At 42.9% G+C, this 22275-nt stretch overlaps 1 protein-coding gene across 1 annotated transcript; it reads left to right on the forward strand.

The window, feature by feature from the left end:
- The first annotated feature begins 2484 nt into the window (after positions 1-2484).
- On the forward strand, positions 2485-22022 carry LOC114111413 (epidermal growth factor-like protein 6). The gene is made up of 7 exons (XM_042241964.2): positions 2485-2595; positions 4161-4295; positions 6578-6700; positions 12988-13299; positions 15326-15406; positions 17086-17190; positions 21898-22022. Exons 1-7 carry the CDS (start codon positions 2493-2495, stop codon positions 22020-22022), a joined length of 984 nt encoding a protein of 327 aa, XP_042097898.1. The 5' UTR covers positions 2485-2492.
- The last annotated feature ends 253 nt before the right edge of the window (positions 22023-22275 follow it).

The raw sequence follows: 22275 nt of genomic DNA on the forward strand, positions 1-22275 counted from the left end.
TTCCCTCTAGGACTTATTTTTAATTGTAGTAAAATACGTATATTGTGCAACTCACCATTTTGACAATTTTAAGTGTACTTCAGGCATTTTGTAATTTCACAATGTTGTGTAAACCATCACCACTCTTCAGAATATCTCCATCACCCCAAAAGGAGACCTGCCCCCATTAGCAGTCACTCTCCACTCCTCTTCTCCTCCACCCAAGCCCTGCATTCTGTCTCTCTGGATTTGCCTGTTCTGGCCTCATCGTTTTTTAAATAAAAAGACTAACTGAGGAGAAAGATAAATTGAGTCTCTCTATATATACAAGGATGAATTAGAATTCTTCATGAAAAAAATAAGCATACTGAAAATGTAAGCATATTGTTTCAGGAAGGTGATAAATCTCAGTTCCATCTCAGGACATCAGTTCTTCCCACCAGCTATCTTTCTCATGGCCCTTGCCCCACGCTCAGAGATTAGTGACTCTTGTTGGAAGTCCATTCCAGTTCACATTCCTGGAAAGAAAAGCCCTTCTCTGATAAAGAGAACCCATGTCCTGCGGGAGCCTAAATGTCTATAGCCATTCATTGATTGAGAAGGAAGTCTTTTCAGGTTTTATGTTGCAGCTGAAAGGCAAATCCATCTGCCCTGCCGCCCCCACCAAGCCCACAGCTTGTGCCTTCTGCCAGCTTCCCGTGGTTGCAGGGTCATCTGACTCCCCAGCCTATCCTGGGCTCTCCCTCAGTTTTAAAATCCAAAATACGGGCATGTGCATAACTCACCTCCCACACCCCTGCCTCACCCTTGAGCTGCTCGCCTCACTTGGCAAAATGCCCCAACACAACTAGGGTCTCCATTAGCAAGCATGCTTAAGAGATAAAGCAGGCATTCAGAGAGTATTAAAAAAAATTTTTTTTGAGTATTAAATAAAATATTTATTATAAATTAAACAGAAACCCCCAGGAAACAAATATGTACCTTAATGAATTCTTATAAAGCTAGCGTCCATATAACCACTAGCAAATAGAACTTTGCCAGAACCACCCCCTTCACCCCCCCAGACCCTTGGGAACAACTGTCCACGGTTTTCTAGTCATCACTTAACATTTTTAAAAAGATATATGCTAATGGATGTTTCTGAAACATTCCACGAAAGCCTAATTAGTGCCAAAAATGATATCTTTCTCCAAATGGGAGAATAAAATGAGGCAAATTTTGAAGATTAATTTTGAAAGAAGACAACTAAAGAGAAAAGGAATAAACTAGAAATATAACCATTGGTCAGTGTTTGCCACATTACCGTGGCCTGTGTGTCTGTCCTGGTGCCCTCTTTGTCTGTTACTCTACATGTGAGGGTTGCCTCTGCCTCCCTGTTTATAGCTTATAGTGGCCAGGTGGCCCTGAATGCCTCTCATGGATGCTGATTTTATTTACCCAGCCCTTTGCAGTCTCTTTCCTCCAGCTGGTTGACTGGCATGTTATAGATGCGGGTGTATAAAGAGAGGATATTCACTGTGCTCCCCTGTTAAAGGCACTTTTGATCCATATATACTGGAACCCGATATGTGTTTTTGTGAGACAAGGTCTATTTAGCAATGAGTGACAGAAAAATCGAACTAAATTATCTTTACTTTTAAAAGCTGGAGGCAAGCAGCTCCAGAACAGGTCAGCAAGGACTCAGCCTCTGCCATCTTCAGGGTATTGATTTCATCCGCATGCTTGTGGCCTTGTGGCCACAATGTGGCTGCCCTAGCTCCAGATATCACACACACATCAGAGGTTGGCAAGACAAAGGGAAAAGGAACGATGCCAGGAAACAAACACCTCTTTTATGTCCATCCGTTTTGTCACGCAGCAGCATCTTTTCCAGAAACTCCAGCAGACTTATCTTAATATCTCTTTGGCTATGACCGAATCATATGGCGACTCCCTTGTTGCTGCATGGGAATCTAGGGAAAAGATGTGGAACTGTCTTTTCAGCCTCAGTAATGGCTTTTGGGTAGCTGATCAGCCTTATCTGCTGCGTGTTTTAATACACACACCTACAAGACAAGGTTTTGTGATTTGAGTGACTCTCACGGAGGCTAGATATGAATGGAGAGATGGGTAGAATTGGCATTTTTTACCCTATTTATTCAAATGAATCATCTCCATCAGAGGTTGCATTTCAGCCAATAGCAGAGACCAGTCAGGTGATGTAAAGGAGCTTATATAGGAAGAGAGAGAGATTCCGTCTTTGGTGACTTAGGGGTGCATGTTCTGCCTAAAGACAGTCAGGTGCAATTCACTGGCCAACAGAATCAACCATGGGGCCACCAAGACACCACCCCTGCACAGATTTCATTTGGATCTCCATCTGGGACTTAGATGATGAAGCTTATCCTCTGATACCATTCCATGTGTTACATTTCATATCTCAGGGGTCAGGGATCGTTCCTTAGTATTTTTTTATCATCTCCTGGGGAAAAGGCTAACCCGTGCCTCTTTTCACAGACTCTTGGACCTGTGCCATGACCAACTGCCAGTACGGCTGTAAAGACACGGAAGAGGGGCCACGCTGTCTGTGTCCATCTCCGGGCCTCCGCTTGGCCCACAATGGAAGAGCCTGTCTAGGTAGAGTATCTGGAGTTACCTCCTCCCCTGACTTCGCCCTTTACTCCACTCCTCCTTTTTCATCCATCACAACCTACTTGTGGACTAGACATCGAAAGTTTCTGAAATGACAGATTTATGTCCATTTGCATGACATTTATAGCACGTATGTTCCAGACACACTTTGCCGTGCTAGAGAAAACACTTCTCTATAATTTGTTGGGTTGCCTGATGCCATAATGGAAAAAGATAGAAGTAATTTTATTTTTGTATATTTACCCTGCACTTTTTACTTCATCTACCAAGTGGTATATAATCTTAGTGTATTTAACTATATTGTACCAAAGATAGATATTATGACAGTTAACACATAGCGTTAATATGGGATGTCAAACCAAACAGAATGTTGAAAGAGTTCTTAATCTTTTTTGATGGAAGCAAGCAAATAGCACTATGATTTAATATTCTAACTTCTGGACTACAATAGAAATATTTTTCAGCTGAGCTGGTTGGTGTTTATTTACCCTAAATGTATTGATACATAACTTGATAAACCACATTTAGAAAGCTCACCCAAATAGATCCTAAATCAGTTAACCACTTTAATAAGAAGTCTGTATAAATTAAGATTTTGGTTCTGCTCTTTGAGAGGAGGCAAATATTTAATTCAATTCACAGGGTTTAGTGCTCTTCAGTAAAATCAGATTTATGTCAAGGCCAATTCTTGACCAAACAAATCCGAGTGTTCACCCACCTCTTTGATCTGTCGAGGGCCATTTGTATTGGAGGAGCAACTTGATGTATATGAAAGTGATCCCTGAAAAATAATTTTGGTCAAGCCAACACTTACTCGTTAGTTATATCTAGAATGCAAAAAGAACAACAAGCCAGCACCACATTTCTTGTTTAACCACTGTTCCAAAACGATGGTTCCAAATTTATTTGATTAGACATCTGAAAGTTAAGGCAAAGAATGAGTCTTAACGGTTTGGTCAGCATAGCTGTCAGCCCCTCTGTGATGTGACTTTCCGCGGTAGCAAAGGAAGGAAGCCTCTTGTCTCCTAAGTTGCATCATGGCTTCATGCCACTTGACCCACCATTTATGTATCACTACACTCTTTAAAAACCGTGTTTCTATGCTTTGGAGCAATATGACAGGATTTGGAGGTGGTTGCTAATGAAATAATTCTTTTGAAAAATGCAAGCTTTGAATGTTCGTGGGCTGGAAGAATATTAATTCCTTCAGCAAAACGGAGTGTCTATGTACCAAGTGCCAGCCATATGTTCCCTGCCCCAGAAAAGGCAGGGCCTAATGAGAGAGAAAATGTGACTAGAAGTAATGCCATTACAGCAAGATAATACCTCTAAAATAAGCTGTACAAAGGGATAGAAATCCAGTGGAAGTGCCTCGGGGATCCAGAACTCTTCCCGGAGGATAGGAACTTGGTAGCAGAATAATCAGAGTTTTCCAGTGAAGAAACCACGCGTGTGTGTGCGCGCTGTGTGCTCTGGGTGCGGGCACGAGAGTGTGTTGGAGGGACAGTGCTTTCTTGGTGTGTCTAACGTGTCCTGGTTCTCCATCCTAGACATCGATGAATGTGTCTCTGATAAAGCCTTCTGTCCCTACAATCGAAGATGTGTGAACACATTTGGAAGCTACTATTGCAAATGTCATGTTGGTTTCGAACTGAAATATATCAGTGGCCGGTACGATTGTGTAGGTAAGAAACCTAGAGGCTTTCATACAGATATTTCTACATCAGTTCAGCCTATTAGTGGAACCATCTACTGTACTGACCATCTTAACAACACAGAGAAAGTTATGTTTTTTAAATTTTTGTCATTTGGAACTCTGATGACATGAATTACATGAAACCAGGTTCATCAAAGTTTGAAGTAAAGAATCGCAGTCTCTGTAGCTCTATTATGGAGATAAATAGCTTGAGATGATTTTTGTGGGTTTTTTGAAAGAAATTGATCGGTTTTGTTCTGTTTATATTTTTGGTTCTATCTCCAGGTATAGCTAAAAGTGCTGTTACTTCAGTTGTGTCAGACTCTTTGTGACCCTATGGACCGTAGGCCTCCAGGCTCCTCTGTCCACGGGATTCTCCAGGCAAAAATACTGGCGTGGGTTGCCATTTCCCCCTCCAGAAGTTCTTCCCAACCCAGGGATCGAACCCGCATCTCTTACGTCTCCTGCATTGGCAGGTGGCTTCTTTACCTCTAGCACCACCTGGGAAGCCCTAAAAATGAGGACAGTGAAGCATATTTATATTTGATAAAAGGAGGCATAACAAGTCCTGCTTAATCTTGACCTCAGTGGCCCTTGCCTGAGTCTCCCTCAGGAGTGGCTTTTGAAAAATGAATGAAGGAGGTGCAATGTTCTCTTTCCTCGCTCCTCCTTCAACCCTTCCATGGTTCCAGCTCTGCGTCCCCTAAAATGTTTGCTTTCTGGGGTCCTCAAGATCACTCTATGATAAGACTGGGGTATCACTCAGCTCTCGGCCTGATATGGGTGAAATCAGAAATCCTGTCCCCTAGGGAAGGAATTCCAAGTCTCAATGAGCAAGTGAAGTGGGGTATTTGGGGAGCCCTTGCACGGCTTCCCATTGCCCTTGATAGAGCATGGATGGGGCTGGTCCTGCAGGCATCTCGGCCCCCCGGAGATTCCTGTTTACATAACGTGCACATGACACACGTGTGTGCGTAACACGGAAAGCTGACAGCAGCGGGGAAAGTGGGGTTTCTTTCCACCCTAAGCTCAGAGCTGACCAGGACGTGTCCTGTGTAATCGTGTTGGGGCAATATCCATTCCTGCGTTTTGAACACATCGTATGAAGCCTCCATAGCTCTTCCCTCAAGCTGGAAGGCCATCCTAATCCGGCTTGTAACATCTTCACTTCTTGGAGCTGGGATCCTCCAAGATGCTCCAGAACCCACCATCTCTGGGGTCCATCTCCAGGCTGGGTCACAGAGTTGGAGCCTGTTTCCTAAGACGTAGAGGGAGATGCCACAGGACAGGGTGGGAGTCCACATGCGGAGCTGTCAAAGGAAGCAAATCTTTCTGATTTAAGAAGTGATTAAGATCAGCACCTGAGCCCCCTTGTGGCTGAGTTAAAAACAATAGCCTAGGGGACCTCCCTGGCGGTCCAGTGGGTAAGACTCTGCACTTCACCTGCAGGGTGGCACAGATTCAATCCCTGATCAGGGATCAGGTAGCTAGGATCCCACATGCCATGTGGCACAGCCATAGAGAAATTAATTAATTGAACAAGCAAACAATAGCCTGTTTTGTGTGCATATTCTCCAGGCAAGAATACCGGAGTGGGTTGCCATTTCCTTCTCCAGGGATCTTCCCGACCCAAGAATCCAACCCATGTCTCCTGCGTTGGCCGGTGGGTTCTTTACCACAAGCGCCCATGGGAAGCCCTCGAGAAGTATAGAAAAAAAGCAGGAGGGAACAGAAGGCCAAGGAAGCTGTCACATGGGTGGAATTCAGTAAACTTTCTGAGTCTAAACCCAACAGACAAGCTCAGACCGGCCTAACCCCTGCTCCTGGCAGCCTGTGAACAAAAGGTTCACATTTTTCAGATGATGTCAGTGCTTCCTAGCCCGTCTTGTTCTTTGTGGGCTAGGAGTCCCAAGCCCTTCCATGTATAGAATTGACTTTCTGATATTGTTATTTAGTGGTAAGTTTGGCCGATGACAATGTTAAGCAATCAAACCCAAACAACGTAGAGATGTCAGGAGCGTTGATAAGCAGGAGAGGAGGTTGCCGTGGGGGAGGTGAGCTGCAGACACCCTCCCTCCATACCGGGCAGCAAGCAAAGCCAGGGCTTTGGGCCAAGGCGCCAGGCATGCTCAGCGCTTCTCAGTTCCCCGGCCACACAGGGTTGCCTGGCTGGGTGGAGTGGTTGGCCCTGGAGTGACTCAGGTTCAGGGGATAGCCTTTCAGCAAGTGCTGTTACCACAAGATGATTCATGCGACTGTTCACATTTTCAGATATAAATGAATGTGCTGCGAATACCCACGCGTGCAGCCTCCATGCCAATTGCCTCAATACCCAGGGATCCTTCAAGTGCAAGTGCAAGCAGGGGTATAAAGGCAGCGGACTGCAGTGCGCCCGTGAGTACCCGCGGTCACCGCATCTTCGCTCTTCCCCAGGAAGCATTTGCTCCTTGTCTCCTTCCTCCCTTCCTTCTCCCTGCTCCTTCCCCTCTGGTGTGTTGGGAGCTGAAGGGGAGCAGGAAGCCTGCATAGGGTGTTTGGAAACTTAACTCCGCCTCCGACTGGCCTTCTCAGCTACTCAGACCACACCTCCAGTTCTCACAGAAGTTGTAGGCACTGCACTGAAAGCACCACAGGGATTCTGAAGGGTCTTCTGCTCACGACATGTTTTCAAATACTGAAAATAAAATTTGAGGATGATGACACTGAGCAAATGTATCAGTCAGGAGAGGCTCGGTTATGGGGCAATACCAAACAGTCCTGAAGAGTCAGTGGCTTAGAACCGGAGAAGGTTTTTAACCATGTGAGTCAGGACTTTTTTCAGAACGTATAACTGAAAAAAAGTACAGTGAAGCGCACCTCCCTTTGTCATCCTCCTCAAGCCTCTGTTCACTTTTCCTTTTGATGTAGAGTCAAGTCCCATGGTTTCTGCTGATGAATTCTTTAATGCTCAGCTGGTAAACTCTGATACACTCAATGTATAACAAGAAAACATCACTGCTGTCAAAAGCTGCAACAATAATCACAGTTTCTTTTGCCACTTATGCTACACCCAGAGAGAGTCGTCAGGGCGTTTCTTGTCCACACTGTCACTTAGGCTGGCAGAGGTCCCACTGTCTTATGGTACCATGGTGTCAATCCGAGGCTGAGGGTTCATCACAGCAGTTAAAGAAGTGTGGACAATCATGATTAAGCTTGGAAGCAGGGGAGAAAATATATCTAATCCTGTCATGCATCCTGAAAGAGAAGAAAACTAGAAATCACGGTGAGCACCCGGAATACCTTCCGAGACCAGCCAGCAAAGATTACAGGTCCGTCACGTGCCTGACCAACCGTGTTCCACTCTGTTTAGTCACCTGGCTTATCCTTTGATCACGTCCCTTTTAGCACTGGCTCATTGTGTGCCAAGACTTGTCGGCCACCCTGACTCCACTCTCTCATAGATGCCTTAGGAGCATAGCCACATATTCCAATAAATATGGCTGTAAGTCGTCCCTTGACCGTATCCCATCCTGTACCCCGACCTGGCTGATACTCCTGATGACAACAGAGCCGAACTCAGTGATGGCAAAAATGAACAGTCCACACACCATGATGGACTCTGAGCACCACACTCATAAAAGATTCATCATACCCCAGCGGCACTGGATGAGATGATGTACACAGGAGTATAAGCAAAGGAGATGAGTCTGGAAATCACATTCTGCGAAGAACTTCCAAAAGAACTGGGCGGCGTTTAACCTGGAAAAAAAGGGAAAAAAAGGTGTGGAAAAGCAGACATAGTGCCTGTCAATATTTTGAGGAACGTAAAGAAAAGAAGCCAACTCACTGGAAAAGACCCTGATGCTGGGAAAGATTAAAGGCAGGAGGAGAAGGGGAAGACAGAGAATGAGGTGGAGAGACGGCATCCCCGGCTCAATGGACACGAGTTTGAGCAAACTCCAGGAGTTGGTGGTGGACAGCGAGGCCTGGTGTGCTGCAGTCCATCGGGTCACAAAGAGTCGGCCATGACTGAGCGACTGAACAACAACAAAAGAAAAAGTGCTTTCCCATAGCCGAAGTAGGCCACGGGGGGAACTGTGTTCTCTCTGACAAATTTCCCCATCAGTGATCTCAGAGTGAAGAGAATCTGTGGAGTGGGGACCATGGCCTCCAGGAGGGACCCCCTTGGGTTGGAGGTGGGATTCAGCGACTCCTCGGGTCCAGCAGCTTGCTGCTGTGGTTTCCATCCCTCTGTGTAGACAGGCCCGTGGTGTCCTTCTGAAACTGTGTTCAAAGAAAGGCTGAGAGACTGGCTTCCTGTGCGGGGATGTACATGGGTAGGTGGGATGGAGGGAAAGATGCCATAATTTTGAAAGACCTGCAGAGAAGGGACGGAATCAGTAAACCTCCCACACAGGATCAGTGGTCAAGGGCTCCTTCACGCCACCAACTTTGCCCATGTCAATTCTGGCCTCGCCCGTCTCAGGTCGTCTGGTTGACAGCCCAGCTTAGGGCTAGGAAGGCCTGAATTTGAATCCGAGCTGCACCCCGTACTGCCTGTGGTCTTTCGCCAGGTGCTTCACCTCTCTAAACTCAGTGTTTCTATCTGAAATGGGCCCCGTGGTGGCCCTTTAGCGAGTGCTCAGAAGGGGCCAGGCCACCATTCCTCGGAGACCCCTGGCTCCAGTGAGGTTATTGAAGTGTAGTTTGTGTACAATGTTGTGTTAGTTGCAGGTGTACAGCAAAGTGACTCTGATATATATGTGTGTGTGTGTGTGTGTATATGTACAGTAGTGAGTATATGTTAACCCCAGCCTCCTAATTTATCCACCCCTCCACCTTTCCCCTTTGATAACCATAGATTCGTTTCCGAAATATGTGAGTCTGTTTCTGTTTTGTAAATAAGGTCATTTGTATCACTTTTTAAAATTAGATTCCATGTGTAAGTACTATCATGTGAAATTGTCTTCCCCTACCTGACTGACTTCACTTCGTATGATCATCTCTTGGTCCATCCATGTTGCTGCAAATGGCCTTGTTGTGTCTTTTTTGTGGCTGAGTAGTTTTCCATTGTATATATGTACCACCTCTTCTTTACGCACCCCTCTGTTGATGGGCATTTAGGTTGTTTCCATGTCTTGGCTGTTGTAAATAGTGCTAGGAGCTTAGCAGTGCATGTATATTTTTGAATTACAGTTTCTCTGGATATATGCCCAGGAGTGGGATTGCTGGATCATATGGCAGCTCTGTTTGTAGCTCTTAAAGTGCTCTCCATACTGTTCTCCACAGTGGCTGTATCAACTGACATTCCCACCAACAGTATAGGCGGCTTCCCTTCCCTCCAAACCCTCTCCAGCACTTACTATTTGTGGACTTTTTGATGATGGCCATTCTGGCTGGTGTGAGGTGATACCTCGTTGTAGTTTTGATTGCATTTCTCTGATACTTAGTGATGTTGAGCATCTTCGCATGTGGTTTTTGGCCATCTGTATGTCTTCTTTGAAGAAATGTCCATTTTCCTGATTGGCTTGTTTGTTTGACATAGAGTTGCAGGAGATGTTTGTTATTTTGGTCAACCTAAACATTTCTTATGCGAAGAAAACTTTTTTTTCCTTTGGTCATCCAACTCTAAGCTTATTTAGGGGAGCAGTTTAAAACAGATTTTTGTTGATTCTTGAAAACCTCAAACTTATCACAATATTCTGATTGATATCTGAAAAATCATTCATTTTGTTACTATCCATTCTGCGGCAGAATCATTTCTCTAGTCTTTTGCCAAAATGTTTATTTACAAGAGAAAACTATCTTCAGACCACTCAATATGTTATTTGCCCAGTCCTTTTCCATTCTGCTTTGATTGATTCTCTGTAAAATAAACAGCCATGTCTTTTTTGAAAATTGATCTTAACGTCTTAACACACACTGCTTAAAGGATGGCCGAAATCCGCCCTTCCATGCAAAGAAAAGTCATAGAAAAATGAGAGAATCACATCTAATTAGTGTTCAGCATTATAAAATGCTCTGTTGTAAAATCCATTTGTATCTGTGTGAACTGCTTGTATACAATAAGAAAGCAGCTTTTATTATGAGTGTGTTGCTTTTGAAAAAGTCCAGACCCTAGATGGCAGTACAGAAGAGGAGTTAGTCAATTATCCTTATGCACCATCTGTATCCAAAGAACAATGCAACCTGAATGTGGATGTGTGTATTTTTTTACTGTTCTTATACGTGTGTGTATGTGTTAGTCTCTCAGTCATATCTGACTCTTTGCAACCCCATAGACTGTAGCCCACCAGGCTCCTCTGTCCATGGAATTCTCCAGACAAGAATACTGGAGTGAGTAGCCATTCTCTTCTCTAGGGGATCTTCCCAACCCAGGGATCAAACCCGGGTCTCCTGCATTGCAGGCAGATTCTTTACCATCTGAGCCACCGGGAATATGTGGCTATTAATAAGGCACCATTAGATCATTTGGTCTTAGTTTGACAGCAGCTATACATCATTCTAAGGAAATCAAAACTCTAGTACTACCCAACTTTGTTAGTATCAGTCAATTTAAGAAAGGACACTGTGTCATTTAGTTACCAAGAGCATGGCTTCTGGAGTCAAATTAACTTGGCTTGATTCCTGGCTCCCTAGCATACTGCCTCTGCTCTGAGAGCAAACTAACCTTTTAGGATCTCAGCTTCTCTCTTCAAAACAGTGCGTGCATGCATGCTAAGTCGCTTTGGTCATATCCGACTCTTTGCGACACTATGGACTATAGCCTGCCAGGCTCTTCTGTCCATGGGATTCTCCAGGCAACTGGAGCGGGTTGTCATGCTCTTCTCCAGGGGATCTTCCCAGCCCAGGGATGGAACCTGTGTCTCTTATGTCTCCTGGGAAGCCCATAATAGTGTCTGACCCTTAATACTGTTTTGGCTATTACATGAAATAATCCATTCACAATAAATAAACACCCACGTGTAGGGCTTAACTCCAGCCCAGAATGGATTAAATGCTCTACAACCATGCACTCATAGGAGGAGTAATAGTGACAATGGCTTCTTTACCAAAATTCGATGACGGTTCCCATCGGAAAGCAGCTTCTTTAGTCATTGAAAATATGCTGTAATCATTTGACATTCACATTTTACAGAGCATATTCAAGAATATAGGTGTGAGTACAACAGGGCATTCCAATACTTTTTCCTTCAATAATAACATAAGCAGAAGAGGTATGATCTGGAAAAGAATTTAACTTAGTAGGAGATTTTCGACATTCTGGTGATGAATTCTAAAAATAATAGTAAACACAGGCTCAATATATGTTGAGCACTGATCTTAGTAATTGACATGTATTCACCCATTTCACCCTCATAAATGCCCTCCTTTTATCCTAGCTGTGCTTTAAAGTCAGCAGGGCACTTATTGATTTATTTGGCTGTGTCAGATCTTAGTTGCAGCATACAGAATCTTTCATTGCAGTGCACAGGGTCTCTAGTTGTGGCATGTGGGCTTAGCTGCTCCATAGCATGTGGGAATTGTAGTTCCCCAACCAGGGATTGTGCTATATAGTAGGGTCCTTATTGATTATTTTATCAATAAGTAGTAGTGTGTGTCTGTTAATCCCAAACTCCTATTTTCTCTCTCCCTCCCTTTCCCCTTTAGTAATCATAAATTTGCTTTCTATGTCTGTCAGTCTATTACAAAGATGCATTTTATTTATTTTTTTAGGTTCTATTTTTTTAATATAAATTTATTTATTTTAATTGGAGGTTAATTACTTTACAATATTGTATTGGTTTTGCCATACATCAACATGAATCTGCCACGAACCCCCCTCCCTCCTCCCTCCCCATACCATCCCTCTGGGTCGTCCCAGTGCACCAGCCCCAAACATCCAGTATCATGCATCGAACCTGGACTGGCGATTCATTTCATATATGATATTATACATGTTTCAATGCCATTCTCCCAAATCATCCCACCCTCTCCCTCTCCCACAGAGTCCAAAAGACTGTTCTATACATCTGTGTCTCTTTTGCTGTCTCACATACAGGGTTATCGTTACCACAAAGATGCATTTTAAAAAAGAATTTAATTTAGTGGTGAGAAATATGAAATGAATGTAAAACTAAATATAGATGCCTCTCTATAAATAACCAATAAGTAAAATCATTTAGCTTTTGAAACTAGTTGGTTGAGGTGAAGAAATTCAAATATATGTATTCACTGAATCAAAAATCACCATTTTTGTAGGTCACAAATGGCTCATTATTGACAATGTACATATCGTTCAACATAATGCTAGCTATAATTTTTTAACATCACATTTAAACAAATACAGGGCTCCCTGGGCAGCAGCAGCTTTGACAGATACCAATGTGAAAGCAGCAATATTAGAGGATTCTGGAAAATTCATCACGTTGTGATCTGTAACCCAGCTTGGTAGGAGCAGGTATTTCATCATCATGGTTTATGAAGCAAAACGAAGGTTTGTCTTTGAACAATTAAGGTAGTTAAGATCCTGCTGTAACCATTGGAACCACTTAAACCAGATGCAAATGCAGTTCTTTCTAAAATATCAGATGATTGAGCCTCATATGTGTTGATTCTGGAAGCATTCATTGACTGCACTTTGACATTTTTTTAATGCTCCATTTTTGTGAGAGATCTGACTGTTGGTCAATGTGGAACTTCTCTTTTACTGTTGGTTTTAGTTATCCCCGAAAATTCTGTGAAAGAATTCCTCAGAGCACCTGGTACCATCAAGGACAGAATTAAGAAGTTGCTTGCTCACAAGAATAGCATGAGAAAGAAGGTAAAAATGAAAAACATTGCAGAACCCAGAGGGACGCCCACCCCAAAGGTTGACTTGGAGCCCTTCATCTCTGAAGAGAGTGTTTCCAGAGATGGGAACCCTCACAGAGAAAAGAAGCGGAATGGAAACAGAAAGAAAGAAAGGCTGGAGGATGAGAACAGAGATGAGAACCATGTGGAGCAGGAACAAAGCCTTCGTGGAGATGTATTTTGTGAGTATCAAGTATGATTTTTGTTAATTTATGCATCTCACGAAAAGTGAATTGTAGTTTTCCCTGGCAGATGACAGGAAAGAGGAAGATGCCGTAACTAAGATGGTGAAGTGAAGTGTGACAGTTGGTCGCTCAGTCGTGTCCAGCTCTTTACCACCCCAAGGACTGAAGTCCACGGGGCTCCTCTGCCCGTGGAATGAGTAGCCAATCCCTACTCCAGGGAATCTTCCCAACCCCGGGATCGCACCCTGGTCTCCCACATTGCAGGCAGATTCTTTACTGCCTGAGCCGCAAGGGAAGCCTAAGTAAGATGGGGTCAGCTTTAAATTTTAAGAAGCAGGGTTGTCTATACGGTCTGGAAACTAACATCTTCTGCAGAACAAAATCACATTTGCTGCTGTGGGATGCACAGAAGGTCAGTCCTTTCCACTTACCTGGGATGTGTCCTATTTGATGCAGCCCCTCCTTCTGCTCCTGACCAAGGAGACCTGCTTGTCCTGCCAGCTCAGCCATCTGGCTGCCCAGCTCTGGGTGCAGTGCACCCCTAAACCCCAGAGAGATGCCCCCCACCCAGGTAGATTTGCTGAGCTCTACCTTTTTCCTTCTTCAAGGCACTTTTTACAGGCACACTCAGTGAAAGGAGAATGTCAGAGTTGTGTGGTTATAATTTTAAAAGGTAAAATAGAGGAACATTCTATTTAGAGCTTAAGCTTCAGATTACTACATGAGCTGGAGAATCACCATCGTCACTGGTGACTGTCCAGAGCCATCATCAGCCTCGGCCCCTGCAGGGGGATTTCCATGTTGACCCAGCCTGAGACTTTCCCTTCCATTCTCACCAGGCATCCATTGCTCCCTCTCTATTTTGCCTTGTCTGTGCTTGCCCCATTGCTGTTGTTCAGTCGCTCAGCAGTGTCCAACTCTTTGCGACCCCATGGCCTGCAGCATGCCAGGCTTCCCTGTCCTTCACCATCTCCTGGAGCCTACTCAAACTCATGTCCATTGATTCAGTGACACCATCCAGCCGTTTCATCCTCTGTTGTCCCCTTCTCCTCCTGCCTTCAATCTTCCCCAGCATCAAGGTCTTTTCTAAGGAGTCAGTTCTTCCCATCAGGTGGCCAAAGTATTGGAGCTTCAGCTTCAGCATCAATCCTTCCAATGACTATTCAGGATTGATTTCCTTTAGGATTGACTGGTTTGATCGCCTTGCAGACCAAGGGACTCTCAAGAATCTTCTCCAACACCACAGCTTGAAAGCATTAGTTCTTCAGTGCTCAGCCTTCTTTATGGTCCAACTCTTACATCTATATATAATTACCGGAAAAACCATAGTTTTGACTCTATGGATCTTTGTCTCCAAAGTCATGTCTCTGCTTTTTAACATGCTGTGTTTAGGTTAGCTAGGTGATGCCTAATGGGGTCCACTGGGGACACCTTTCAAAAAAGATGTTCTAGATGTGGAAACTGGCACCGATATGAATGCTTTGGAAATGTTAGGGAAACACTGCTGTAACCTACTCTGTAAGTAGAACACAGCTGTCCGTTGGTATCCCTGGGGGATTGGGGGAAACACTGCTGTAACCTACTCTGTGAGTAGAACACAGCTGTCCCTTGGTATCCCTGGGGGATTGGTCCCAGGAACCCCTGCAGACACAAAAATCCATGGATGCTCAAGTTCTATATAAAATGGTGCAGTATTCATATATAACCTAAACACATCCTCCCCCATACTTTAAGTAGTCTCTAGATTACTTAAAAGACCTAGTACAATGTAAATACTATGTAAATGGTTTCCTGGTATGCAAGGCAAATTCAAGTTTTGCTCTTTGGAACTTTCTGAATTTTTTTAAAAATACATTTTCAACCTGTCATTGGTTGAATCTGTGGCTGTGGAGCCCATGGTTACAAATAGCCGGCTATGTATGATAAGCCATATATGATAAACCCTCTTCATTCATTGATTCATACCTTCTTAGTATGTGGGGCTTTAGGGATTTTTTTTTACTGATCGAGTGTTCATTGTTAGCCTCTAAGGTGAATGAAGCGAGTGAAGTTGATCTGGTTCTGGTGCAAAGAAAAACTTCATCATCCCATCAGAAACACAAAGGTGAGTAACATATATTAGGAGTGAGTATATTTTAGGAGTACTAGCACTCATAAAGAATATTGAAGAATGGAAGCAAGCATTACCTGGCATCTTTTAATTTTAGAAGTTAGACAGAAATAAAATATCTTTTCTGGAATAGGGGAAATATGCGTTAAGAAGAAAGGAAAGTGAGAGAAGAGGCCGTGTGTTTGTACTGGCTTAGATATATGTAGATGGACAGCCTGGATTCCAACCTCGTTTAGGAGTCAGGTCTAGTTCCAGCCCTCAGTGTTTGAAGGACTTGGTCAAGTCACTTATGACTCTCAGTTTTACTTTCTTGAAAATGGGCATGATGGGAGAATTTTTGTGGCAGCCACATCAAATGATGTAATGTATGTGAAAATGCTTTGCAAATCATTAATGCATCAACAACCAGTTGCTGCCCCTTATCTCTTCAGCTTTTCCCCTTTCTTTGCCCTTCCTTTATTCCTTAGTATAAACTGCAAAAGCCCCCCATTCCAAGCCAGAGCCTGGCATTCGTTACAAATCAGAAACATCTCAGTCTTTCCTCTTTTTCCCAGTGGTAACTTCTGACACCTACATCAGAGGTCAAGACTGTTTTCTGTAAAGGGCCAGAGGGTGACTATTTCAGGCTTTGGGAACCATACGCTCTCTGTTGCATCTGTCAGCTCTATCACTGCAGCTCAAAAGCAGCCACAATCTGTAAATGAATAGGCGTGGTGTGTTTCAATAAAACTTTATTTGCAAGAACAAGCAGTGGGCCAGGATGTTAGTTTGCTGACCCCAATCTACATAAAAGTAACTGGGAGCACTGGGTCAAAGGTTGTGCTAGCTGACTCTGTACTCCATGCAGTTGTTAGGATTTCTTAAATGAACATTTGTTAGATCAAGCCCCTGGGTGCCAGATGGTTCAACAAAAGACCACGAAAGAAATTGAAATAGCAAGTTTATTACTCCAGGTCTTGGGGAACGACATGGCGTGGCCTCCAGGGGCCCTAGAGGGAAGTCCAGGCAGAACGTGGGGCACACGCCTCTATGAGGGTCCATGTGTGTGTAGTGCTTTGGGCTTGCTGGGCTAAGGTTGCATTGACGGATTCCAACGAAAACAATTGGGGTATTAGTAAGCTTCAGGGGGCCCTTATCTAAGGCAGACACAAGGCCCTGGGAAGCAGGGGAGGGTGTCAATCACAGGGGACATTGGGAAGGTCATATGAGCAACTCACTTTTACAAGTGACTCCATAGGCTCCTATCTAGGACTTGCACTTGTGTAAGGGCTAGTGCCAGTTTAAGGCCCTCACAGACTGCAGGGCCAAACAAAATGGATACCAAGACAGCCATACTTCGCTAAACTTTTTTTTAATTGAAATACATTTCATTGACAATGTTGTGTTAGTTTCCGCTGCACAGCAGAGTGATCCAGTTATACATTCATATGTATATATTTATTTTTGCATTCTTTCCCATTATGGCTTGTCATAGGATATTGAATATAGTCCCCTGTGCTATGCAGTAGGACTTTGTTGTTTACCCATCCTACAGATAATAGTTTCCATCTTTGAGTCCCAAATTCCCTAAACTCTTGACAGCAACTACAAACATGGCTACGCCTTCCAAAGATCCCAATGTTAAAACATTTCCTAATCTGCTTAATGATGCTGAAATGCACCCTTTTTCTCAGCACATTTAAATATCTCAGTTGACTACACCTTTGACCATGGCGTCTGTGACTGGAAACAGGATATAGAAGATGATTTCGACTGGAATCCTGCAGACAGAGATAATGGTATGTAGTCTTCACTGATCCATGTCCTGTGATCTGGCCCTGGAATTAAAGCTATCCAATGATTCAAGGGTAATTGTTCTCATTGCTTGTGAAGTCAGGGTTGTTTGTCACCTTTGGAAGCTTTTAGACCTTCCCAAGTCTCCCCTGATAAATGATTGACTTAGTCCATTTCCCAGCCACCTACCCCGTAAAGGATTCTCCAGCAAACCTCTTCCGTATTCACTCCCCTGCTGCTGAGACACAGATGTAGGACTTTGTATAAGGTTTAAGAGTATTCGGGGAAAAGGTAGAAGGAAGTTGTTTCTTTTCCCCAGGTTACCAGCTATGGTGCTCTGTGGTTTTCTTTTGAGTTTAGGAGGAAGGGGAAAGGAATCTGGAAAGGAAATATTAATATGACCTCTCCCTAAACCTGGAGTTTTAGGAGCGTCACCCCTCAGAGCACTGCAATCATAATGAGCAGCAGATCAGCACTCTGAACTCCTGGACTGGACTTGCCCACCTATCGCTGGAGGATTTCTTTCTTTCCAGTTAACCTTGAATTTTTCTCTGCTGAAGCTCTGAGTTGCCTACTTTCCACTGTCTACCTTTGAAGGGCTCTAACTTCCTTTGAGGCAGAGCATTTGGTTGGCAGATCCCATTTGGAGCATAAATAGAATTTTGGTCATCTAAGGCTGACTCTGTAATTAGAAACAACTGTTATACTTTCAGGAAGTCTGGTTCTTTACCCATCAAAGTGCTTCTTTAGAGAGGTATATGCCCAGCCCTCAGGTAAAAGATCCTTCTAGATCCTTCCTTGACACTGATTCCTCCCTGAGAGCCTTCCTTGCAAGCCCTTACATGCAATCAGGAAACCTGGGTGTCTCCTAACAAAAATTCCTTTTACAACGTGGGATATAGGTAGAGGATAGAAGTTCCCTATTTACAAACACCTGATTTGCAAATAACCCTGAGGTTCACTCAACACAGGCTGAATCAGCATTTTTAGAAGGATGAAATCTCAAGGACAGATCAAAGTGGGCTTGAACTGGAGTAAAAGGGAAACCTACCACAGTGGGTCACAAAAGACTGTAGCTAGTAGAGCTGCTAGATAAAATGTAGGATGCCTCAATTTCAGATAATCAGCACATGCTGTTTAGTATATCTCAGACATGTTGTTTATGTGAAATGCAAACTCCACAGGGCATTCTGGACTTTTATTCTCTGAATCTGGCAAACTTACTAACTGGGGAAGAAGACCAGGCAGTCTCTGGGTCCAGTGAAAACTAAAGCAATGTCAATCTGGGCCCTGAGAATGTCTCTAGGAGTTGGACTACCAGAAAACTCCACCCACCCACCGTGTCTTTCTCCTGGCTTCTAGAGGAATATCTTCTTTCTGAGGAAAACTGTATAAAATGAGATATTTACATTCTTTTTCACTGACTTAACAAACAAAGCAAAACACTTCCTGAAGTACCTAGGCCCTGGGGCTACAGAGATGAATAAGACTTTCCCCTCCACTTAAAGAGCTAATATTCTGGAGTGAAATACACAACTAACGATAATACTTGTCAGGTGCAGGCATATCATACTCTGTGGAAATGAACTGCTCATGTGTCAGGCTCCTCCCACCAGCTTCCTTCCAAACCAGGCTCTAAATCCCTTACTACATAAAAGCACATCCTGCTCATTGATTCTGTGCCCAGCACTTATCACAATGAATGGAAACCAGAAGGTCATTTTCCAAAATATTTATTTTATTCAAGTATAGTTAATCTATAATGTTGTGTTCATCTCTGCTGCACAGGTGATTGAGTTCTACCTCTATATACAGTAAGTCCCCTGCATATGAGTGAGTTCTCTTCCTAGAACACATTTGTAAGTCCAACCAATTTAGCCAAGGTACCCGTCTAACTCAACTGGCTATATAGTACTGTACTGTAATAGGTTTATAATACTTTTCACACAAGTAATACATAAAAAAACACGGCAAATAAAGAAAACATTTTAAATCTTACAGTACAGTACCTTAAAAAGCAGAGTGGTGCAGTACAACAGCTGGCACACAGGGGCTGGCATCAAGTGGACAGGCAAGAAGAGTTACGATGGAGGAGGGCGAGGAGGTGGGAGCTGGCAGAGCTGAAGGACCGTCAGCAATAGGAGGCGGAGGGCGAGCTGTAATGTCACTCATGCCCAACCTGAATGGAAGGTACCTTCGCATCTCTGAAAGCTAGAAACTTGAAGGCTCATATGTAGGGGACTTAACTGTAACGCTTCTTCCTAATCTTTTCCATTATGGTTTGTCACAAGGTACTGAACAGAGTTCCCCGTGCCCTACAGGAGGACCTCGCTGTTTATCCATTCTCTAATAGTTTGCATCTGCTAACCCCACATTCCCAACCCACCCCTCCCCCACCCCACCTTGGTAACCGCAAGTCTGCCCTCTATGTCTGCGAGTCTGTTTCTGTTTTGTAGATAGGTTCACTTGTCTCATATTTTATTTTATTTATGTTTTGGCCCCAATGTGCCACATGCAGGATCTTAGTTCCCCGACTAGGGATCAAACCCTTGCCCCCTGCATTGGGACTGCAGAGTCTTAACCACTGGACTGCCAGGGAAGTCCACATTTGTGTCACATTTTAGATTCCACATATGACTGGCATCACATGGTGTTGGTCTTTCCCTGTCTGACTTACTTCACTTAATGTGATATTCTCTAGGTCCATCCATGTTAGTTCCTGGCCCAGGCATTGAACCTGGGCCCTGACAGTGCAAGCTCCAAGTCCTAACCAAAAGACCTTCCCAGTTACTATCTTACATATGATAGTGTATATATGTTAATCCCAGTCTCCCAGTTTATGCCTCCCTACCCCTGTCTCCTTTGGTAACCCTGTTTGTTTTCTATGTCTGTGGCTCTGTTTTGTAGATACATTTATATGTACTATTTTTCCCATGATTTTTTTAAGATTGCATATATAAATCATATCACATTTGTCTTTCTATGTCTTACTTCATTCAGTAGGACCAACTAGATCCATCCATATTGTTGCAAATGGCATTATCTCATTCTTTTTTATGGCTGACTAATATTCCATTATGCCGCACCTTCTTTTCCCTTCATCTGTCAATGGACATCTAGGTTGCTTCCATAACTTGGCTACTGTAAACAGCTCTGCAATGGACATTGGAATGCATATGTCTTTTCGAATTACAGTTTTCTGTGCACCTAGGAGTGGGATTGGCCTATCATACAGTAGCTCTGTGTTTATATTTTAAGGGACTACCACACAGATCTCCCAAGTGGCTGTACAAATTTGCATTCCCACGAGTGGAGTAGGAAGATTCATGACGATAATTAAATTTCTTCTAGCCTGGGTTTTGAAAAGAAAACTGTTCTATTCCTTTAGTGTTGCTTTTTTTTCTTCTAAAAAGGAAGGAATTCCAAAATTTCCTCTTAAACTTTACTGTTCTCAGCTTTCCAGGGCTTTCCAGATTCTTTTAGGTGTTGCAGGAGCCCTATTTTCTCTGATTGTAATTCACTCAGTGTAGATACCAGGCATCCGGAAAATACATGACCATATATTCAATGTCAAAGCCTGTTTCTATGGAATAGGGACATATGAATTGTGTTCGGTTTAATAGCAATTAAATAGTGGGACTTTATCATTGCTTTAAATCTTTGCAAGTAATTTTTTATTCCCTCTCCATTGTCAGATCATTTTTGAAGCTTAACGTGGCAAGGGCAAGACTGGAGAAATTGCAGTGGATGGCGTCTTGCTGGTTTCAGGCTTATGTCCAGATGGCCTTTTACCTGTGGATGGTTGAATGTTACTGTTATCTTTTATATCTTTATATATGGCTTTTTATGTCAGTTCTCTGTTTTTTGACAGTATATGATAGATCTCCCCCATTTTAGAAATACAATCTGAAAAACTGTGGTGTTCAAACAGACTCATTATTGTGAGATGCCCTTCTTGTATACGATATACTGATACTTGCTTTAAATATAGTACCATTGTGTCTTCTCATTCATTACTGAGTCTATAAAACTTGGACGTATCAGTTCAGCCCTCCCCACCCCAGTACATGTGATGTGTCTACATGACGGTGAACCACTTTATATAACATTTCTAGAATTAAAAAAAGAAAAAAGAAAAAAAGCAGCACAGAGAAATGTTTAACTATTTGACTTTTATGGCACTTCTTGGAAACTATAACATCACAGATAGACTTTTACCTAAGTTGCTTAGCCAGATCTTTCACAACCAAGTTTGTATATTTAAGTCCTTTGTAATAATAATATCCAAATAATCACCTTGTGTCATGGTTTAAGTTTTTCTAAGTAAGAAAATGTGTTGTTAATTGTATGTTTAATTATGTGTATGGTTATTTGCTTTGCTAGAAAATGTGTTTTACATTCTTTTTCTGTGAAAATACTTATATTATTTCTAACTTATATTCTTAAAAATTCTTAAAATTACTTGCTATTATGGAAACACACGACTGCTTTCTTAGGCCTCATAACTATGAGGCCAATTAGCTTAAGATGTTGAACTGAAGGTGTCAGAGAATTATCTAAAATCAAATTATGCTAGTAACCAGATTCCAAAAAAGACGAATGCCTCCTTGTCTATTTCGTTTTTCTTCCAAATTTAAGAACTTGTTTGTGTGGTAATGAATTCTGAGTGTACATTCCTGTGGATAAAAGTATATTCTGTTTTAAGATTCTAGGTTGGAAGGTGGTTCAGGACAACTCCCAAACAGAAGATTCCCCAGGTATTTCCCTGTTCGCCCTGGAAGTGACGAAGGCATTGACCTGTAAATGGAAGGAAAGCGAGAATGTGTCCACCTACTAATCCTTAAAATTTGTAGCCTTTTTCTTAGAGTTTTTTTATATTGAAAGTCATAGTAATCCTTCTTCTTTGTCTTTTTCTTTTAAATAAGAAGGATCATTTAAAAGAAAAAAAAAGACAAGAAGGAGTACAAAGGGTTTAAATGGACCTTATAAGATGGTGGGAAAAAACACATTGTCTTCGTTTACTGTGAAGTCCTTTTCCCATAGAAAGTCGACACAGGACTGTGGCTCTATCTGTTAGGATAAGTACTAGT

Source organism: Ovis aries, chromosome X (assembly GCF_016772045.2).
Source record: "Ovis aries strain OAR_USU_Benz2616 breed Rambouillet chromosome X, ARS-UI_Ramb_v3.0, whole genome shotgun sequence".
Classification (NCBI taxonomy): Eukaryota; Metazoa; Chordata; class Mammalia; order Artiodactyla; family Bovidae; genus Ovis; species Ovis aries.